This window comes from Mustela nigripes, chromosome 6 (genome assembly GCF_022355385.1).
Source record: "Mustela nigripes isolate SB6536 chromosome 6, MUSNIG.SB6536, whole genome shotgun sequence".
Lineage (NCBI taxonomy): Eukaryota > Metazoa > Chordata > Mammalia > Carnivora > Mustelidae > Mustela > Mustela nigripes.
Window position 1 is genome coordinate 86,498,007 of NC_081562.1, and position 23,533 is coordinate 86,521,539.

Consider the following 23,533-nt stretch of genomic DNA (forward strand, 5'->3'; position numbering starts at 1 on the left):
CCACCCAGGCACACAAGATGTCATTCTTTTTTATGGCTGAGTAATATTCCTGTGTGTGTGTGTGTGTGTGTGTGTGTGTGTGTGTGTATGCACACATACCACAAACTTTATCCATTCATCTTTCTTTCTTTCTTTTTTTCTCTTTTACATTTTATTCACATTTATTTTCGCTTTTATATCCATTCACCTTCCGATGGACATTTGGGTTGCTTCCATGTGGCAGCAACTCTTGCAGTATTCTTTGTCCTCTAGATAGCAACTGAGGATGACCCAGGTTCGAGAATGAGTGTGACTGTGAGAACCAAGAGGTCCCAGGTATTTGAAGAAATTATGGGTTTCAGGCATAATCCTATCATTTGTGAAAGGGATGCAGAAGGAGTTCAAGGCACCACTCTTGCCCTCTGGGAACTTACAGGGTGCAATTCGACCATGACCAAAAGACACAACAAGTGCAAATAGGTTGTTTTGAATCCTGGTTTGCCATTTTCTAGCTGTGTAACTTTGAGTAGGCTGTATTAGGTATCTGTTTCCTCATCTCTGAAAAGGGAAGAATAATGATACCTACCTCATATGTTGTCCTGGAGATTAAGTGACTTAATAGAAGCAAGGTGCTTGGACCAGTGCCTGAAACATAGTAAGTGGTGGATAAGTATCAGCTAAGATCCTGGTAAAGCTTATAGGAGTTCACAAGGGGGAAAGGCTGCAGCTGGTGGGAAGGTGGTGTAGAAGAGTGGACATTTACTGGAGATAATTCAGGGATACAGAGGAGGAAAGGAATGAGAGAAAAGGATTTCTAGCTTGAGGAAGACGTTGTGAATAAAGTCTTAGATCAGCAAAACCAGTGGCATTTCCCTGTGATTTACCTGATGATCCAGATTGTTCCTGCTGGGAGTACTGGGGGTTAGAGCAGGACAGAAGGGTGAGTGACTGGCACTGGTCACAATAAAAGAAGTATGAGATGGAGAGTCAAAAGCACTTTGGCTGTGGTTTTTATCCTGGCCCTGTGACCTTGGGCAAATTGTCCAATCTCTTAGGACCCCAAATTTCCTAATCTAAAAGAAGAAATGGACTGTGTCTGTAAAATCCCTTGCATCTCAGAAATTCTGTGCATCATACTTGAAAATGATTTCTTGGACCCTATGGTCTGGGGAACATTGGGGTTTTTTTCTGGTGCAGCATGGAGCTCTCTGGTCTTTGTGGGGGAAGACTTGTGGTTCTGGCCTCATTAGCCCCACGCGGTGAGGGAGTGAGCTGACCAGCCACATAGAGACACTACACACTGCCTTTGCAACACTTTTCAATCACCACCACTAGAGAAATCTGGGATCTCTGCGGGTGTGTTTATGAAAGGAGCCCTTGGGTATTTCACTCTCAAATTATTTAGAGTTAACTCTACTACTGTTCTCTTGAGGAGCCTTGAGTTTTATGGATACTTGCCTTGAAGTGGACCCTGAGGGCTAAGTAGGAGGGAAAGAACAATCTTTAGCCTTTTAAAAAAATTTCCCAGATTGTCTTTGTGGAGCTCACAGAACGGCAAAAGCAGCACCATGAGCACCAGATGAAATGCTGGTAAAGTCTTGAAGCTTTCCTGGTAAGACTCCCCTGCTCAGGTGCTTTTGTGATAGGCAATAAACACTGTTTGTTTTTGATGTTAGGAATTACTCTATTTCAAGGTGTGTTTGGCATGGTTTGGTTTAAAGATTTTATTTATTTATTTATTTATTCATTCATTCATTCAGAAAGAGAGAGAGAGTGTATGTGTGTGTGTGAGCCTGGGGAGAGGCAGAGGAAGAGAGGGAGAAAGAGAATCTCAAGCAGACTCCCTGTTGAGCCCAATGGGGTGGGGCTCAATCTCAGGACCCTGAGATCCTGATTTGAGCTGAAGTCAAGAGTTGGACTCTAAACCTACTGAGCCACCCCAGTGCCTCTAAGGTGTGTTTTAAATAACCCAGGACTCTGTTTAAACATGCAAATGCGCTTTTCAAATCCCATGCTTAGAGATCATGGGGCCTAGTACAGCCCTACCTAATTTTTCCTTTTATTTTTTTATTTTTCATTTTTAAAAAAGATTTTATTTATTTATTTATTTATTTGACAGACAGAGATCATACATAGGCTGAGAGGCAGGCAGAGAGAGAGAGAGGAGGAAGCAGGCCCTTCACTGAGTAGGGAGCCCAATTTTGGGGCTTGATCCCAGGACCCTGGGATCATGACCTGAGCCAAGGGCAGAGGCTTTAGCCCACTGAGCCACCCAGGGGCCCCTCATTTTTCCTTTTAGAAGGGACGTTTGGTTTGTTGTTCTCTCCTCACCTGTGTCCTTCCTGGTTTGAGCTCATCTGGGCCGCACACAGGCCTTTCTGCCCTCCTTTGCCCTGCGGCAGGCGCTGCAGTGCTGTGTTCAGAAGTTCTCCGAGCGTCCTCTGCCGTTTGGTTCCCCCGCCCCACCCCCAGCTGTCCCTGGCCGGATCTCGGTCATCGAAGAGGTACTTCTGGACTCTCATACCAGATGGGTTTTACAAATCTTGATGAATTGAAAAATAACTTGAAACGGAAGAGCCAAAGTAGATGGCAGCTCTTTGATCTACATTTTGTGCAAACCTTAAAGTTTTGAAGGGTTTAGTGTTTTCAGAAACTGACATTGGAAAAGAGTGACAGTTTGCCCTTGCGTTGTATTTGGAAGGAAGAGTATTTCTTTAGGGACTAGAGTACCAGGAAAGGAAGGTGCCTTGAGCATATAAGGCTCCCCAAGCTAACATGTGCCCCTGGGTAATATTAAATATGCCTTATTAGAATAGGAGTTCCACGAGGGAATGGAATGTAACTCGGTAGTCATATGCGGGTGCAAACAGTGAGTGGCATCTAAGTCAAGAAGAAAAACTAGCAGCTCAGGAAACTCCCATCTTGGGATCTTCCTGGCTAGCCAGTCCCGGAGGGGCAGTTATGAGCCTCACCTAGCCTGCTCACGCCACAGATTTTCTAGAGAGAAAAATAACCGAGTCATGGAAGAAGCTGTGTGTTGCGGACGTTGTGAATAAAGGTCGGGAGTGAGATGGTTTGGTCTGGCCTCTTTTCAGAGCAGCAATTGATTACTGATGTCTGTGTTGCCGTTTCTTCCAGAGCTGACCTGTCCCGGCCGCAGCACAACTAACGAAGCTGCTGCAGGATGAGAAGATGGCAGCGCGGCTGCTCGCACCACCAGGCCCTGACAGTTTCAAGCCTTTCACCCCCGAGTCACTGGCAAACATCGAGAGGCGCATTGCCGAGAGCAAGCTCAAGAAACCGCCGAAGGCCGAGGGCAGCCATCGCGAAGACGATGAGGACAGCAAGCCCAAGCCAAACAGTGACCTGGAGGCAGGGAAGAGCCTGCCTTTCATCTATGGGGACATCCCACAAGGCCTGGTTGCGGTTCCCCTGGAGGACTTTGACCCATACTATTTGACGCAGAAAGTGAGTTGGAGGAGGCGGCGACCCAGCTTCAGACCCCCTGTCCTAACAGGCTTAGGGGAGACTGGGAGAAAGAGCTGTCCTTTTGCCCAAGTTTGGATAAGTAGCTAACCTTTTGTTTCAGTTCTGGTTAACGGGGTTTATTTTTTTCAGTTTAATTGCTGCTCAGGGTCATTCGTGGGTCTTAACACTGCTCAACTCTGTTAATAAGACTTCTGTGTTTGGCTCCAGGCCAGATCAGAAGAAGATGAAAACAGATTAAAACAAAACAAAAGAGAACATAAATGCAGTGGGATTATTTAATAGAGTCCAAAAAAGCCGGCATAGTGAAAGATGATATAGCCAGGTAGAATTTCTCCCACACACATTCCAAATTCTATCTTTAACTATAAAGATGCTGTAACTATTACAATATCAGCAAAGCCTATTGTTCCTATAAAGGAAATGAGGTATGTGTACTCTGTCCAAACTTTCTCTGTCCTGTGGTGACATTAGATCATAGCTGTTGGAGATAGGAGCAGAATAAGGTGAACCAGACTGGGACAGTGAAGAGAGCCGGTGTTTGGCCTTGTTACTCAGTTGTCTGGGTTGAGCCACCACTCATTCTTACATTAGAGTCCATTCTGTTATTCCTACCAGTAAGAAGCAAAGTGAGTAAACAAATAAACACTAGTCTTCATTTGGCCAAGAATTTCAGGCTCCCTTAACAAATATTTGACCAAACTGTGGGTTTCTTTCTCATGATTATCTTTTGAAACAAGGCAACAGGTGGAGAAGCAAAGCCCCCTAGTTAATCCACCAGCCAACTAACGAGCCATTGCATACTGAGGAATGACATCAGATACCATTTTAGGGATCCCTCATTTGATAAATGTCATTTAAAGAATTAGATTGATAGGTGAGGGGAGAAAAGGCTTTGTGTAATTACATATTCATAAATACTGAGCTTACCTGAACTGTCTTTATTAACAAAACTGCCTCATAAACTTCCCCTAACTTGTCCTTCAGTCTTATAATTTGGAAGAAATTTTAGTTTCTTGGCTTAATAATGGGACAGAAGTAAGATGAGACCAGTACCTCTCTTGACCTCGCTATAATTGTGGAGTCATTTTTGGTTCATGATGGTAAAAATAATTAAGACGTTGTCTACACGAAATAGTCCTTCACTCACTTCTGTTGCAGCTCAGGACAGCACCATAATAGAAAACAAAGTAGCAAGAGTAATCTTTATCTTCCACTGAGAAATGCAGAAAGTTTCAGAAACAAGCATAATATGATAGAAATAACAGTAGACCAGAAGTAAAAACTCCTGACTCTACCATAATTCACCACGTTTATTATCTGTATTTCTCTTTTGTTGTATGTGTATTGTTCAAGCTACCACAAATAGATTATAGGAAAATAAAGTTGTAAATAAAGAAAAAAACTTATCAAAACGAGTTTATGTCCGTTAGCAAGCTATGCTACCTCTCTGGGCCTAAATTTTCTCATCTAGAACTGAGAAGTTGGACAGAATTTTTAAGGACTTTTTCACACATCAAGTTTTGGAACTGAGTAGTTTTCATAAACTTTCATTAATTTCCTCATTTTTTCTTCCCTTTTTTCAAATCCGACTTTGTAATCTGGGCCTTTGCCAAGTGGGGTAGATGGGGGAGGGATGGGGTAGGCTGTAACATTCTGGATTAGTGAATGAGGGAACATGGAATCTTCGGCTATTTTTAGACAAAAATTTCATTCATTGTAAAATTCTGAAATATTTTTAGAAATGTTTCCTTGTTCTTTCCTACCCTTATATCCATGATCTTAGAAGAGGTACAAAGCAGTGAAAAATCACAGGGCTTAAGTTGTGCCTCTTTAGGTGAATTGGCCAATGGTACAACTTTTTCAGAAACTCTTACAGCAATAAGAAGGTAAGTAAAGCCCCTTGGACCCTGAACTTTCAGGTAGCTAAAACCTCTTTGGTTTTATTTGAACTGTTTATTTTTCTAACTCAAATGCAAATTAAGTCTCCCTTTCTTAAACCTGACCTAATGTAGGAAGAATACATAGAGCTGTTGGTTGTCAGAGCCAGTTTTCTTTTGCGTGCCTTTTCCCCTGGTTGCTGCCCCATAGATAGCCCCTTCTCTCCTCCAATACCCCAGGTGTCAGTGTCCCTGGAACCGGAGTGAGTCTTCAGACAGGGTAGGTCTCTGGCCCTGATAGGTATCATCCCTTGCATAGGATAGATGTTGATGGAGCTCCATTACCGACTGGCTCTTCATGATAGACGAGCTGACTTTAGTGTTTGGCCTCATCATAAGAGTAAATAGTTTGCAGAAAGGAGAACTTTAAGTGTATTTTTTTTCTAATTTTTTTTTTATTGTGAAACATACCGCCATGCGAAAAATTCATAAAACATAAATGCATAGATTAATGGCTATTATAAAGCAGACACACTAACACTCATGACAAGACAGAACATTAGTAGCACTTGAGAAGTATTAATTATGCTGTTAATCAAGGGATTTTTTTAAAGATTTTATTTTTAAGTAATCTCAGCACCCAACATGGGGCTCAAACTTACAACCCCAAAATCAAGAATCACATGCTCCACCCACTAAGCCAGTGAAGCACCCCAAAGCAAGGGATTTTTTTAGTTGATTAATATTAGGCTTGCTCAAGTTTATCTGCAAATCTTCACTGGCATTACTAATACTTCTTACTAACTAGGCCTTTCTCTAGGCCAAATTAGCAAGGTCTCCTCTACAAGGAAGCACACTGGGAATTAACCCACAAATCAAAAAATATTGAGAGTAGAAATGACTTTAAGGGGACATTTCCTTGCGTTTGTTTTTCCTGGGGACTGCCTTAAATAATTCTTGCAAAATAGAATTTCTTTGCTAAATGATACAAGTGGATTTCTTTTCTTTTCCTTATAGGTCTCATTTTCTACAGAATTAATCATTTTTATGGCTCTCACTGGAACTGGTTTCTCATTTCCTTCCCTCTATTATAGAGGGTGAAAGAAAACTCCTTCCCTATTAGTACAGTTCTGGTTTTATTCCACTGTGGATTTCACACTCTCCCGGGACACAGGGACATAAACCTGTGTGTCGTCATTTCAAGATCCTCTTGTGCCAGCTGGGACTGGTTTGAGCTGTCATAAACTTCTTGAGGTCCTTGCGGCAGTCTTGTCCATGTTGCATTTCACTCCCAACAGGTCCTCAAAAAACAGTCTAGGTTATCCTCTCTTTGGATTTCCTCCGTCCTCCCAGTGCTACATTTTCTTTGTCTCTTGGTACTTTGTTCTAATGTCTCCTTTCTTTGGCTTTCTTGTATTTCAATTGTTTCTTGCAAATAATTGAATTTAGGGGATGTTTATTTACTTACTTACTTATGTTAAATAAAAATAAGTCATGTACCTACATGGTTAAACACTCAATTGAAGATACTCAGTGAAAAGTCTCCCCTTTACAGCTCTCCCTCATCTGCTCACTTCCTGCCTCCCTGAACAGGTAACCACTGTTAGGAGGGTCTTCCAGAGTTTATATGTATAAATATATATATACATTTTTTTTTTGGCAAAAACAAATAAGTATTCTAAGGAACTTGAACTCTTCTGAATACCTTTGTTCTTGGTTTTTCTTTCTGCTCTTTTCATAAGCCCATTGAAGTCTTAATTTTGTTATTTCTTTTCCCTTCTCTGAAGCTAGGAAATCTTACATTTTATCCGTGTAAATTCTCAACTCACTTCTCCCCCTTCTAAGCTTTTTTTTGTTGTTGTTTTTTAAAGATTTTATTTATATATTTGACAGAGAGAGACACAGTGAGAAGGGAACACAAGCAGGGGGAGTGGGAGAGGGAGAAGCAGGCTTCTCTCAGGCAGGAAGCCTGATGTGGGGCTTGATCCCAGGACCCCAGGACCCCAGGATCATGACCCGAGCTGAAGGCAGACGCTTAATGACTGAGCCACCCAGGTGCCCCTCAGCTTTTTTAATAAAGCAAATCAAGGACTTTCTATTACTTGAAGGAGTGTCTTTCTGTCTCTCCAGTTCTCAATAATAACTTGTCCAATTTCAAATGGCCACATATATTCCTGATAACTATCTTAAGTAGTGCAGCAGGAAAGTCTATGGATTAGCTTGAAAAGTCCTTCAGAGTTGGCTTGTACTTCTTTTCCCACTTCTTAAATTGGTGATTGATCTATGTGTCCATTTTCTTCCATGGGTATATCCTCTTATAAGAAAGTCTTATGAACAAAAATCTCAATTATGGGATGGACTGATGTGCCTTTAAATAGAGCATGTGCCTATTGCATTAAGAAGTTACATGTGGTTTCCGAAAGTTCAGTTTACTTTCACGTCTTCATTTCTCTTTTCCTGCAAATTGGAATCTACCTAGAATCATAGAAAATTAGAATATTATATCCTTAGACATCAGGTAATTCAACTTCCTCCTTTTATAAATTTAATGAGGGGAAGTACTTGTCAAAAGCCACCATTAGGGGTGCCTGGGTGGCTCAGTCCATGGAGCATCTGCCATAGGCTCAGGTCATGATCTCAGGGCCCTGGGATCAAGTCCTACATCAGACTCCCTGCCAAGTTGGAAGTCTGCTTCTCCCTCTCACTCTGCCCCTCCCCAACTTGTGCTCTTTCTCTCTCTGACAAATAAATAAATAAAATGTTTTAAAAAAATGTATAGCCCTTCTTCCCCCTCTACTCCCCACCCCCAAAAAACCAACAGCAGTGTTCGTGGTGGAGCCAGGGCTCAAACCCATGCCTCCTAACTCAAGTTTGTTACATTTCTGGTTCTCCACTTTTCTAATATTTTATTTTTATTATTTATTTATTTATTTGACAGAGATCACAAGTAGGCAGAGAGGCAGGCAGAGAGAGAAAAGCAAGCTCCCCGCTGAGCAGAGAGCCCGATGCAGGGCTCCATCCCAGGACCCTGGGATCATGACCTGAGCCGAAGGCAGAGGCTTTAACCCACTGAACCACCCAGGCGCTCCTAATACTTTATTAATCGATTCTCAGCTTCACTGGCTCAGTTCTTCTGAAGCTAGGCAGGCAAATTTAGAGATAGAAAAAAGAACCTGCTTTTTCATTCACATTCCTGATAATCCCTATGGTTTAATAACTCTTTTAAGGATGGGTCCTAAGAAGCACAGGACTTCTAAAGGAAAGGATGGTGTCTGTATTAGCTCCAGTATTTTATCTTTGGAAGTGAAGGAGCTGAGTTGTCGAGCAGCATGGGAGAAGCCATTCCAGAGACTTGGGCTCAGTGTCAGTACTCCTGCAACTCTTCAGCTGGACATGTAATCTGAAGGCAGTTTACTTAACCTCCCTACATACTTTTACTTCTCTCTCTCTCTTTTTTTCTTTTTAGAGAAGAAGAGGCGGGGGCATAGGGAGAGGGACAAGGGCAGCTGAATCTTGTGACCCTGATCATGCCTGAATTGGAATCAGGACTCGGACACTTAACTGACTGAGCCACCCAGGCGCCCCCATATTTTTACTTTTGATGGGAGCATGATTTCCGACCTGTCCCAGTCCTCCAGCCTACTGACAGAATGTGATAGTGAAAAGAGCACCTAACTGGCAATATAAACACTTCCGTTTTAGTTCTTCCTTTGCTCCTTGTTTGCCCTTGACCAAATCACTCAAATTCCTCTGGGCTTCAATTTCCTCACCTATAATATATGCAAGATAAGAGTCGGACCTTTATCTATATCCTCCTAATTCTATTTCACACATATGTCTATCACATAGCATATTTCAGCTATGGCAACCTGCTTTCCTGTTTCCCGAGTGTCCCCTGCCTCCTGGACTCCAATTCCGCCTCTTAGAATGTACTGTCCTTTAACTTCACCTTTGGACACTCCACCATTCATCCACACCCTAGGGCCTCTTCTTTCTTAGAGCCTGACTTGATTCTCTACACCAGACCTAATCCCTTCTCCTTCTGGATTTCTATGATACATTAAGATTTGCAGCCCAACTTTTACTAAGAAGTGGTTTTTAGATTTAATTCACGTTAGCTATAGCAGGACATCCTGTTCCCAGCAATGTTTTTACTTTTTTCCTTACACACATGCACACGTACACACACACACACACACACACGCATGCATGCACGCAGTCCCATGCATTCCTGGGAGAAAATCCTTGCTGAATCTGTTTTCACACACTCTTCAACAGGTGTGCAGAGCAGAGACAGACTGTTAAAGGAGAGTTTATGTTCATTAGGTGTGATTTGAAGTATTGCTAATGAGAGGTGTTGCATTTCCTGCTTTTGCACGATAAGCCTGGATGCTCCTTTTTGTTCTAAATAAAAACTACATATTTCAAAACTTTATTTTTACAAAAAGCCATTTTGCAATAATATTTTTTAAAATAGTGTTTCTTTTATTTTATCCTCTAAATCAAAGTGAGACAAATGTTTGTGTGCTAGTGGGAGGCAAGCAGGTGATGGGTTAAGGATGCGCATGTATGAGGTGCTTTTCTACTCTCCAAGCATCATTCTCTAGAGGGGAAGGAATTTAGTTGAGCATTAAAACCTTAGCAATAGACCAAGTGTTGGGAAATCTGGTTTCTGATCCTGTTCCCGTCTACTGCAAGCAATCTTGAGCATGTTACTTAACCATTCAGGCTGTCAGTTTCCCTAATCTAGGAAATTAAGATTATGCTAATAGCTAATATCCCACCTATTTTGCCAGGTTGTTGGGAAGATCATTTCCTGACTAGCCTATGTAAAACAAAGCAGCCTATTGCTCTAGCCCCGCTTCATTTTTCTCCATAGCTTAGCAACACCTGCCGTATATTTTTCTGTTCATTGTTCATCCTCTTGTGTGGTCATCAGCTGGCACAGTGCCTACCCTACAGTGAGCCCTCAATCCATATCTGTTGATTAAATTAATCTTAGGAGATAATGCATGTGGAAACGCTATATACTTTTCTGGGTGCTTTGAACATGGAAGGTGACACTATGATATTTTTTCTAATAAAAATTTTCCCATTGACCAAAATGAATTGAACTCTGGAGGGAAAAGAGACTGATTCCCAGTATATCTTTTCCTTTCCCAGAGAATTAGTTTCCTTGAGGGACTGAGGAAGTAGATCAGTAAATAGTTTTACTGACCTTTTAGATATTTTCAGAGGGCTGAACGGCTGTTGTTAAGTGCTACCAGTCTTATCTCTCCTCTTGTAGAAAATTAGAATTGGAAAAGACTACCAAAAGCCATGGGTTAATAGCCTCCACCTAGTGCTTGAATCTCTTCTTCGTTTATTGGTATCATGTGTGTATTATACGAAGGATGTTATTTCCTGAATATTATAAGTTGTCCTGTCGTGTCTACTTTTATTAAGTGTTTTGCTTCCTTCTGGGCTGTGTGAGTTGTTTTACCTGCTCTGTATTAACTGACTTGTAAAGGAAATGAGAGAAATGGACATTGGAATATACACCAAATTGGGCTGCCTCATATAAAACATGACCCATTTATTCAACAAAAATACATCTTGAGTGCTTCCTGTATGTGAGGCACTGTGGGGCAGGGGATCTGTTCAGTTCTTTTGGAGAAACAAAGATTAATAAAGTCCGCTCTTTATCCTTAAGTAGCTTATAACATGGCAGTGCATAGTATAAGACAATATTTGACAATGGAGCCCCAGAAAGGGCCTTACATAATTCATAGTAAGAGTAGTCTTTGAATCAGGCTTCAGAATTTAGAAAAGAGGGATCGACTGAAACATTCTAGGCAGAAAGAACAATGCAAGCAAAGGCTCAGGGACAAGGGTGTTGGACAATGGAAGAAAATGCTGAGTAGTCTGGTTTGCGTGGAATGTGGGGAAATGAGTGAGGAGTCTTAGGAAATGAGGCCTGGGAGGGAGGGCTGGAGCAGGATCACAAAGGACTCGGTATAGGACAATCAAGTTTGGTCTTTATTCGATAAACAGCAGAGAACTGCTGGAGGTGTTGGGGAGTACAGATATGTGATTGAAGCAGTGCTTTAGGGATGTGAATGTGGTCTGTAGGATGGACCAGAGGGACAGAGACCAGCTATGAGGGGATGAGGGTCCAAATTATGATAGTGGAAGTGAAAAGTAAGGGCAGTCGATGAAGTCAAGAGCTGTTACGGAGATAAACTGATAGGATTGTGTGATTGATTGTGGAAGGTTAAGGACAGAGTCGAGCATTCAGTCATTCATTTGAAAATTTGATTAAATTGTTATTGAGCGTTTTCTGTATGCCCAGGCTCTGTTCCATGCCCTCGGGAACAAACCAGACAAGCCTTTTCTGCTATTCTTAGAACTTAGTTTTCATTGGGGGGGCAGATAATAAACAAGTAAAGAAATAAATCATTACAGATAATGGTATGAGCATTAAAGATAATATGGCCCAGGTACTTGAGAGGTTGCAGTGCTATACCTTGGTAAGAGACAACGCGGAGAATACAGAAGAATCAAAGGCTACATGCTGTCTAAGTACTCAGTGTCTTAAATAGGCCTTTAGCAAGCACTCAAGTATAATATTTAAAAGGACCCATAATGCAGATATTCTGAGTTACTTAAAAACCAGAATCATCACTCTGTTGAGAGACTTTGCCAGTCTTCGATTTCTGCAGAGGCAGGAGTCCAGTACCTTTCAGCATCAGTGTGAGTCACAGGGCCACCTGCAGATGAACCCAGCATTTGCTCCAGAAAAATCCCTCAGGTCTTCCCAACTCCTTGCACAAGTACAAAGTTGCAGTTCCAAAGCTCTGAGCCATGTTCGTGTAGAAGAGACACCTTCACCTGAATTCTAGAATGTGTGTGAGATTGAATGAGCTAGAATGAGCTGACCACCTCAGCCACACTGATTGACAGTTTTAGGTCTCTGATTGTTTAGTTAGTCTCTGATGGCTTCTACAGGATTGTGAAATATTTGTATTTTAACAAAAATTGACCTGTTGAATGGGTTAGTTAATAATGGCCATTGGAAATAGTGGAGGATCTCTCAAGACCACATGATATTGATCATCTGCTGATAGTAATTAACCATATTTTAAATCCTTTCTTAGTCATAGAGAACAAGCCTATGGCATCATTATAAAGAGGAATACTTCTCTAATTGTTTACAAATTCATGTGAGTTGTCAGTACTTTACATATTGTTCTTTACATTTAATTAACCCTGTCTGACACAGTTCAAGATTAGGATTGCCCCATTATATGACCATTTCTGCCAACTCTGAATCTAGCAGTAGACCTTTTGATACAGACTCTGGTCAGTAGAGTATTGACTCTAGGAATATTCCAGACACTTTGTTGAGGTTACAAAGTTTGGCCTGTGGGAGCAAGTTTGAATAAAAAAATCTCTCCAGTTTTAGCAGATGAGGTCCCCTGTCTACTGTTCAAGACCAGTCCCTCTCCCTGTGCCTTTGACCCAGCCTTCCAACCTTCTCCAGAACCTCACTCTCTCAGTTTTCCTCTCACTTTTCTGGTCTGTCAGTCTTTCCCTTCTCATCCTGTTTCCTTCCCCTCAGCCTATAAGCACTCCCAAAGCCTCTACCATTCTACGAGCCCTCACTTGAGCTCACATCACCAGCTAGCCTAACCTCTCTTCTACTGTCGTTCAGACTGGTAAAGAGTAGCCTTCACTCATCAGGACAACCTGCCTTCGACCCTCTTCCCCATCCTTGCAGCCGAACTCTGCATCCTTACCTCTCCACTGACATTCTCAAGATAAGATCCTCTGTGACGTCAAATTGCCAAATTTATCAGATACTGTTTTACTTCTTAACCCACCAGACTTCTCCGCTGGATTTGATACTGTTGATTACTCCCTGATTCTTGCAGTTCTTCTCTCCTTGGTGTAGTGCTCCTTATATCTTTCCTTCTCTTCCATTTCCAGCAGCTCTCCCTTAAGTGCTGGTGTTCTCCCAGGTTCCGTACCCGCGTTTCTCCCATTTGGCACACTCTCCCTGGGTGATGTCACCCATTCTCAGTCCTCTTGAATCTGTCTCTCCAGCCTGTACCTTGCCAGGCCTCTCTAACTGCGTTTCCAGTCAACTCAGTGCGTTCAACATTGAACTCATTTCTCCCCTCAGACCTCCTTCTTTCATCTGCTACTTTCGTGGTTGACACCACCCAAATTCTAGATATCATTATTGACTCCCCAATTTGCTGCAGTCCTTAAGGGTTACCAATATTAGGGAGTTGTCAGTAGAAGGTTGCATATTTTTATAAGTAAGAAAATATTGTGGCTCAGAAATCTTAATTGCTCAGATTCCCTGAGCGAGTGTGTGGTAGAGTTAGGTTCCAGGCACAGCGATGTGTGATTTAATATTCATGGTCTTTCTGCCATACAATGCTGTCTCTGTAGCGTATGCTGCAGACTGATTTTTTGTTTTGTTTTCTTCTATCACTTTTAGATAATTTTCTAGCATTCTACACGGCCTCAATATGAAGTTAGGGTATGGTGTTTTGGGTTTTTTGTTTCGTTTTTTAATGTATTTGTTTCAGGCTGTATCTTTAGCATGGGACCTGAGACACAGAAAAGTTGAGACGACTTTTCAAACTACAGCAAATCATTCTTATGGGTGGATGAGCTAAAGGGTGGAAAAGGTCAATTAGACACCTAGTGGCAAGTTGCATATAGTTCTAGGTTAGTTGTATAGTTGTATGGTCAATTCCTCCTGTCTGAGATTAATTCACATATTCAGTATGCGTGTTGGAATTCTCCACCTTGTACCAGATGGCCATCGTATTATGCACTCTGCTTGCTAAGCTGAGAAACAGCAGCTGGAAACCATAGCCTTGCCCTTAGAGATCTCAGAGTCCAATGAGAGATACAGACGTGTACACGAAAATGACAACACTACGTTAACTGCTCTAATTGAATTAAGTGCCAAGTGGAGACACACAGGAAGGAAGGATAATTCTGTTCGAGAGAGTTGAATGGGGCACCTGCAGAGAGGAGGTGATAGTTGAGCTGGACCTTAAAGTATTAAAATATGGTTAAAAAATTCAACTGTTGGAAAGGAGAAGAAAGAATAATTCAGGTAGAAAGACTGGTGCATGCAAAGGCAGAGAGGCATGGGAAGGCCTGAACTGTTTCCAGCAGTGAGTGTAGTTTTGACAAGAGCATGGAGTGTGGTTTGCCAAGACAGGAGCCTAATGTAGGGGGTCAGGTTGGATCCCAGGGTATGCATACTAAGCCGTGTTTATTTTCTCCCACTTTCAGAGTTCTCAGGTCTGACATAAGATCTGGGGCCCGTCTTGAGCCAGTGCAGCCATAAGGGTGTCTCCTAGTGACTGGATACTTGGTCTGGCTTATCCTACTGACATGTGCCAAGTGTGTGGGTACTAACTAACGTGAACGGTAGCCCTCGGGGTCTCCCTGTGGCCACCGCATGTTGGCAGCGAGAGGGCAGGAGCAGCTGTGGTCTGTGTGACCGCCGCGCAGCAGCCTCACCACGTCCTTTGGGGGTTTGTTCTGTGCTAGGCACGGTAGTGAGGACTTTTGGTGACTCTTCATTTAAATCTCAGAACCTGGTCAAGTAGGTACTATTAGTCATTATCCCTATTTTATCAGTAAGAAAACTGCGTCTTAACAACCCAAACAAGTGGACAAAGATCATGACACTACAAAGCACTGGAGCTGTGTCTTAAATCCAAGTCTTTGTGGCCTCCGAGCCTCCATGGAAACCACACTGCTGCTAAGAGAGAGGAGAGCAAGGATATAGACTCTCCTGGAATATGAATAGAGAGACTAGAGGGGCTAACATGCTTTACGTAATGAACATGTGTTTTGCTTTCCCCTAGAGCAGCTGCAGTCTGTGTATCCTAAGAGGGCAAAGGGGAAGGAGATCAAAGGCAAATTCACACTGAAGGGCGGCGAGGAAGAGGGGCCGAGGAGGAGGTTCAGAGCTGCCTGGCCTCTAGGGAGCAGCATCCTGCTGGCTCTGTGCTGAAGCAGGTGCCCAGCGCTACTCTTCTGCTGGGGTTGGCTTCCTGTGACAAGGGTGTGGGCAGGAAGCATGTCAGCTGCTCCAGATCTGGGTTGGAGGGCATGAGGTTATAAGATCAAACCAAATCAGAAGCATTACCTTCATCCGGCTTAACTTGGGAAAAAGACTGTAACCATAACCAGCTGCTAGGATCTCTGAGGCCTATGCAGAGGTTTTCCTCTTGCCAGAATTACAGGTATTAAGTAAGAGAGATTCCTTCATTGCCTCAAGATTGGACCAGGGACCAGGTGTGGTAAAAGCATTCAGGACCAGACGCCAGGAGAACTGGGCCCTAGGAATTCTCAGCCCAGTGGTGTTAGTGTGAGCAGAGGTGTCTGTGCTTGGTTTCTTGTCTGTAAAGAGAGGAGTTCGATTTTTTTGAAGCTTTTTTTAAGTTGTCTTATGATGATTAAGAGCATAGGCTTTGGAGTTGGACCACCTCTGTTCAATTCTAAGTTTTGCCACTTAATAAATAATTTTGTAGTCTTGGGAAAGCTACCTGATTTTCTACCTCGATTTAATAATCCGTATTATAGTACCTTCCTACTTCACGGAGTGGTTGCTGTAGGCTGCCTGCTGCAGAGTAAGTACTTAATGTTCATTATTATTCCTCAGATAGGCTCACAGGTACAATTGTCAATGACCAAAAGCAATAAAAACATAAACATGGGATTTAGAGGTCTCTCTTGCTCCATCCTCAGTGTAGTGGAATAGACAGTTGGAGGATGATGGCTCTAAATATTCTTAGTTTGAGCTACTTGGGTGGCTCAGGCGATTAAGCGTCCAACTCTTGATCTTGGCTCAGGTCTTGATCTCAGGGTTATGAGTTCAAGTCCCATGTTTGTGGAGCCTACTTAAAAAAATTAAAATTAAAATAAAGGGGTGTCTGGGTGGCTAGGTCATTAAGCCTCTGTCTTCGGCTCAGGTCATGATCTCAGAGTACTGGGATCAAGCCCCACATTGGGCTCCCTGCTCGGCAGGAAGCTTCTTCCTCTCCCAGTCCCTCTGCTTGTGTTCCCTCTCTCTCTGTGTTTCTGTCAAATAAATAAAATCTTCAAAACAATTTTTTAAAATAAAATAAAATATTCATAGTTCAAATGCAAATATAGCCTAAAGGGAAAAAAAATTGTCCATATTTCATGTCCTGCTTTAGATCAGTATTCTTAAAAAGGCAGCTTAGTACCAGGACACATGTACTGAAGAAATTCAGGCCAGTTGTGCCTTTGCTGGAGCCTTTCCAGAAGCACATGGGACTATAATCGTGATTTCACCCGAGGGACCCACTAAGCAGATGCACATTAAGAAAGGTGTCTGGGCCCTTTTCAGCATGGTGGAGTCATTTCAACAGCACAGGTCATTTATTTCCCAACAGCTTCCTAGTCCAAAGTAGATTTGACATTAGATTTTGCTTTACTAAAGAGGGGAACTTTGAAGGGACCTTGATTTGTTGCCTGCTCCGTTGGCTTTATGGCTAGTTCCTTGGGAGTGAGCGCCAGATTGCTGTTGGTAAGTGGACTGTGGGCTGCTGCTGCTGTCTCTGCGGTAGCTGCCCTCACGTCAGCTGTTCTCAGATCATTATTGGGTGGAAGCCTGTGCACGCACACTCTGAAACAAGAAGCAGAGATGATTTGCCCCAGTAGTAGTCACCAGAACTCACAATTTATAGTTAGGCAGGAAGGAGCTAAGAACTATTACAAGTCCAATTGGCCAGTTGCCTGGCTCAGAAGAGATACATAGGTCTGGGAAAAGAAGGTATATATATAAGGTTGAGGCAGACAAGAACTTAAGGCTAGACAATTCAGCTAAAAACGAGAGGGTCAGTCCTCTCTAGAGATTGAAACAGTTAAGATCCAGGAAGCATACCTGGGGAAGTAGTCATATGTCAGTGTCAGTAACAGCTGTAGCTAGCTAGACTCAAAGGACATTGGTTCCCAGCTGCCCTGTTGTAGATCGGTGCAATCCCTGGGCCCCTGGCTGTGCATTGTAGCCAGAAGTCATCGGTTACCTGCAGGTTACCTTTGCCCTGAGGGAGCTGATGACCTCACAGGGGAGGGAGAACTCAGTGGAGGGGAGAGCCACTCTCCTGGGCCGTGTGTCCCACAGTAAACCAGGGGCTGGGGACTGCACCCTTCTCTGAGAGGCTTTCTGGTCTGTGATATATTCCACCCCTGCACTGAGTACTTTTCGCTGTAACATCCTTTCATATTTGTGAACGCTTAATTATTTTAATCTGTACTCTTTGTAGGATTAAAAAAATTACTCTGATCCTAGGGTGGGCTGAGGGTAACAAAATGCCATGATCCTGGCCGCACTATAGTACTTGGGTATGAGCGTGCATTTCTGGACTGCATTTGCAGTATGCTAGGATTTGTTCGGTGTGTGTGCGAATGTGCTTGTCCCTGGCTGTGCACAACGTCCCTCCCCGTCTTGGTAGACCCGGAACAGAATACATCTTACTCTGAATTAGCAGTGGCAAAGCTCCTCCATCTTGGGCTCCAAGCCCCACACTGCTAATTAGAAATGAAAAGCCTGTGCTTTTCAGAAGGTTCATTTTATGCCGGCATGACATATTTATTAATACTCCGTGCCATAACTCGTTAAGGGCTATTCCACTGCTCTTAATGGGCCTTATGCGCAAATGCATTCAGTGGCTGTTATTATAAACTGATATTTCCCCTTGGACAGTAAACCACAATTCAATTTCAGTTTCCCTTTTAACTCATTTACTTTGCAAAGATCTAATTTAAGACAGATTAGGTAAAATATTATTGGACTTCATGGACACCAAGTGATTATTGCTTAAGAAGTATTCTTGTAAGAATCCAAAGCTTGCTGTCCTTCCCATTGATTCTTCTTGAACTTTGAAGAATCCAATGTTGAACAAGGAACTAAACTCCTTTTCTAGATTCTTATCAGCAGTTTAATGATGATTACTAAGATTTTATTAGTTGTGCATATGGCCTTAAAATGCTTTAAATATATATATTTTTAAAGTCAGCCCATCACCAGTCATCTCAATTTGTTTTCTCTCTCCTATTCACTGGTCTGCCAAGAATGGGGCGTGGAGGTGGGGTTGCCCTGGGACTGCTCCGTGCTGCCCCCCGCCCACATATAAGTATAGTTTTCAGGGTAGTATCACAGCTCTTGACCCTGGGCTTTGACAGAGTATCGCATGAAAGAGCAAAATTCAGGAGAGTTCTACCAACATGTAATGTGAAAGAATAAATAATAATAGACTTTCTCCTCAAAAGTATGGCTTGCTGCTTTGTTGCACTTCCTCTTAGATACTTCTGCATATTCTCCAAGTCACAGAATCACAGATCTCAGAGCAGGAAAAGGCCTGGGCATGCCATCATTTTACAGATGAGGAAAATCAGATCCAGAGAGAAGCGGGGACTCACCCAAGGTGTACAGCTAGGTAGAGGCCGGTAAAGCAGGAGAACCTAAGTGTTTGAAGACAGGTGTTTTGGAGCCACCCCTCCTTTTATTGACCTGGAAGATGACTTGGTGGTTCCCAGATCCTGGTGAGCAAGATTCCTCTGCAGCTTATTGAATCCCAAACCTCTGTGGTGGGCCTTGTGAATCTGCATTTCCTTTTTTTTTTTTTTTTAATTAACATATAATGTATTATTTGCCCCTGGGGTACAGGTCTGTGAATCATCAGGCTTACACAATTCACAGCACTCATCATAGCACATACCCTCCCCAATGTCCATAACCCTACCACCCTTTCCCTATCCCCCTCCCCCCGGGTCCTCCTCAGTTTGTTTTGTGAGATTAAGAGTCTCTTATGGTTTTTCTCCCTCCCAATCCCATTTTGTTTCATTTTTTCTCTCCCTGCCCCCTACGACCCCCCGCCCTGCTTCTCAAATTCCTTATATTAGAAAGATCATATGGTAACTATCTTTTCCTGATTGACTTATTTCACTTAGCTTAATACCCTCTAGCTCCATCCATGTTGTTGCAAATGGCAAGATTTCATTTCTTTTGATGGCTGCATAGTATTCCATTGTGTGTGTGTGTGTGTGTGTGTGTATCACATCTTCTTTACCCATTCATTTGTTGATGGACATCGAGGTTCTTTCCATAGTTTGGCTATTGTGGACATTGCTGCTGTAAACACTTGGGTGCACATGCCACGTCAGATCACTAGGTTTGTATCTTTAGGGTAAATACCCAGTATGTGATAGGGTCATAGGGTAGCTCTATTTTCAACTTTTTGAGAAACTTCCATACGGTTTTCCAGAGTGGCTGCACCAACTTGCATTCCCACCTACAGTGTAGGAGGGTTCCCCTTTCTCCACATCCTTGCCAGCATCTGTCATTTCCTGACTTGTTAATTTTAGCCATTCTGACTGGTGTGAGGTGGTATCTCACTGTGGTTTTGATTTGTGTTTCCCTGATGCTGAGTGATGTGGAGCACTTTTTCATGTGTCTGTTGGCCATCTGGATGTCTTCTTTGCAGAAATGTCTGTTCATGTCCTCTGCCCATTTCTTCATTGGATTATTTGTTCTTTGGGTGTTGAGTTTGATAAGTTCTTTATAGATTTTGGATACTAGCTCTTCATCTGATATGTCCTCTGCAAATATCTTCTCCCATTCTGTCAGTTGTCTTTTGGTTTTGTTGACTGTTTCCTTTGTTGTGCAGAAGATTTTGATCTTGATAAAGTCCCAATAGTTCATTTTTGCCCTTGCTTCCCTTGCCTTTGGCGATGTTTCTAGGAAGAAGTTGCTGCAGCTGAGGTCGAAGAGGTTGCTGCCTGTGTTCTCCTCAAGGATTTTGGTGGATTCCTGTCTCACATTGAGGTCTTTCATCCATTTTTGAGTCTATTTTTGTGTGTGGTATAAGGAAATGGTCCAGTTTCATTCTTCTGCATGTGGCTGTCCAATTTTTCCAACACCATTTGTTGAAGAACTGTCTTTTTTCCATTGGATATTCTTTCCCACTTTGTCAAAGATTAGTGGACCCTAGAGTTGAGAGTCCATTTCTGGGCTCTCTATTCTGTTCCTTCAATCTATATGTCTGTTTTTGTGCCAATACCATACTGTCTTGATGATTACAGCTTTGTAATAGAGCTTGAAGTCTGGAATTGAGATGCCGACAACTTTGGTTTTCTTTTTCAACATTCCTCTGGCTATTAGGGGGTCTTTTCTGGTTCCATATAAATTTTAGGATTATTTGTTCCATTTCTTTGAAAAAAAAATTGATGGTATTTTGATAGGGATTGTGTTAAATGTGTAGATTACTTTAGGTAGCATAGACATTTTCACAATATTTTTTCTTCCAGTCCATGAGTGTGGAATGTTTTTCCATTTCTTTGTGTCTTCCTTAATTTCTTTCATGAGTACTTTATAGTTTTCTGAGTATAGAGTCTTTGTCTCTTTGGTTAGTTTTCTTTCTAGGTATCTTATTGTTTTGGGTGCAGTTGTAAATGGGATCAGCTCCTTAATTTCTCTTTCTTCTGTCTTGCTGTTGGTGTATAGAAATGCAACTGATTTCTTTGCATTAATTTTATATCCTGACACTTTACTGAATTCCTATATGAGTTCTAGCAATTTTTGGGTGGAGTCTTTTGGGTTTTCCACATAAAGTATCGTATTTTCCACAAAGAGTGAGAGTTTTACTTCTTCTTTGCTGTGATTAACTCCTATGTAGCCAGTTGGGCCTAGGTCCAGAACTGGTGTTAGTGTGTGACAGGGTTCACCCAGCTGTGCCCCGTGGGTCGGATCATCTCTGCTATTTGTTGTTGTATGGCCCATGGGTTCAAAGGGTTTTTACACTTTTAAATGGCTACGGAAATGTCAAAGGAAGAATAATATTTTGTGATGTGTGAAAATTACATGAAACTTCAATTTCCTTGTCCATAAATAAAGTTTATTGGAACACAGACACTCTTACTTGTTTATATGTTGTCTGTGGTTACCTTGCCCCACAGTGGCAGGCTTGAGTTGACTGTGCAGCCCCTGCAATGTTTACTGTGTGGCTCTTTATTAAAGAGATTTGCTCTCTCCTGATATACATGAGGCTGTTTGTCACATGAGCACTGCAAATGCCAGTGTTGAAAGGGAGATTCCTAAGCTTTGAATAGTTGTCTTAGTCTACACACCACCTTGTTTTATGCTAAAGATGCAGTTATGAAAGGGGGCACCTGGGTGGCTCAGTCTGTTAAACGTTTGCATTTGGCTCAGGTCATGATCCCGGGGTCCTGGAGTTGAGTCCTGCATTGGGCTCCCTGCCCAGTGGGGAGCCTGCTTCTCCCTCTGCTCCCCGCCTTCTCATGCTACCCACCCACAAATAAATAACTAAAATATTTTTTTAAAAAGATGCATTTGTTTAAAACTGCATATACATTAAGCATATGTACTAGTTATTTTAACAATAAAGTATGTTTTATCGTAATACAGCTGGCTACTAGAAGTATGGAGGATTCATCTTCACTGGAGGTGGTTTTGTGTGGACCATGTGTTTGTTTCTCTTTGAGTGGAAAAAAGATATCTTCTTTTTATACTTGATGAAGACCTAGGATGGAAGTATTTAGAAAGAGTGCTGATAAACTATTTTTACTTTATGCACAGTATTTAATACCTAAATTAATTATGAAATTTCTACTTCACACATAAAACGTAAAACATTCCTTTTTTTCCTTCTTTTAAAATTTACTTACTTTTTGACAGAGAGAGAGCACAAGTAGGGGGAGCAACAGAGGGAAAGGGAGAAGCAGGCTCCCCACTGAGCAGGGAGCCTGATGCAGGACTTGATCCAAGGGCCCCTGGGCCAAAGGCAGCTGCTTAACCGGTGCCACCTACATGCCCCACATAAAATATTGTTTTTTGGGTTTTTTTTTAAGATTTTATTTATTTATTTAATAGAGATCACAAGTAGTCAGAGAGGCAGGCACAGAGAGAGGAGGAAGCAAGCTCCCCGCTGAGCAGAGAACCCGATGCGGGGCTTGATCCCAGGACCCTGAGACCAGGACCTGAGCTGAAGGCAGAGGCTTTAACCCACTGAGCCACCCCGGTGCCCCACATATAAAATATTCTTAATAAAGCCTTTATACCTATGAAACCATAGTTTTAAAATTCACCAAAATCCCTACTTTCCTTGCCAACTCCTCACTTACTAATTCAGAATCCTAGCTGCCTCCTGGCTTTTCTTCAACCAAGACTAACAGTTTCCGTTCCTTCATGTCTTCTTTTTCTTTTGCCTCTTCTCTTAGTCCCTCAACTCAGACACACAAGCATTTGTTCATTAAGCAGTTAGCAGATAGTTGTTCATGTGCAGATGCTGACTCCGCGGTAGGAGGTACCCTCAGTGGACCTCTAGACCCATCTTTCCATGATTTTTCCATGATGAAACTCAAAGATCAGAGAAATGGAGGGTGTAGAGTACGCTACTTTTAAAAGTCCTGTTCCCTGTCTTCCTCTAAAGCAGGTGGGTGATTTTGTAAAGACCTGGCCTGGTAGTTTTTAGATCCTGGGACATGGGCCAGTGCTTCTTTCATTGCTGCTTAGGCTTTTATGATGTGTGCCCCAGGGGCTCAAATTTCTCATTCACCAGGGAATCCATCCCCCATACCAGTCTCATTCTCTGCCACATTGCCACTAATCAGCCTCTCAATCTGGCACAGGAGAAGCTGTAAAGAGGCTCTAAACTTGGCATAATATACTGCTCTTTGCTGCGTGACCTTTGCTGCGTGACCTTTGCTAGGTGGTGTCCCTCTCCTGAGCTTTTGTAAAATGCATACAGGAGAGTAATCCCTCCCCTACCCATACTTCATGGGAATATTAGGAGGCTGAATGAGGAGGTTATTTAAAAGGCTTGGCATTTTCATAGAGGGAGTTGCTATAGAAACCCAGAGGCGTACAAGTACTTCAGAGAGGGAGTTTCTGGAAAGTCCCGGTGTCTTTGTTTCTTTGGGTAACCAAAGTATGGAAGACCTGGCCTCTGACCTGCTTCAGCTTAACCCTAGGTCTACTGCTTCCCTTTGCTTTTAGGATTCGGCTTTCCTTCAGCATGTCCCACCAGAGCCAGTATCCTCTGGTAACAGGAAGAACATTGTCACAGTGCAGTCTCGAACACTAGGGATGGTGAATTGAGCATTTCCAGAATATATATGGCATA

The 23,533-nt window shown here is 42.5% G+C and overlaps 1 protein-coding gene across 2 annotated transcripts in view; it reads left to right on the forward strand.

Moving 5' to 3' along the window:
- Positions 1 to 23,533, forward strand: part of SCN8A (sodium voltage-gated channel alpha subunit 8) — a 175,938-nt gene that overhangs the window by 52,667 nt on the left and 99,738 nt on the right. For both annotated transcript variants that reach the window (XM_059403160.1, XM_059403158.1), the window contains exon 2: positions 3,118 to 3,447. In XM_059403160.1, coding sequence (XP_059259143.1) covers positions 3,172 to 3,447 — 276 coding nt within the window. In that variant the 5' untranslated portion in view covers positions 3,118 to 3,171. The remainder of the gene's footprint in view (positions 1 to 3,117; positions 3,448 to 23,533) is intronic.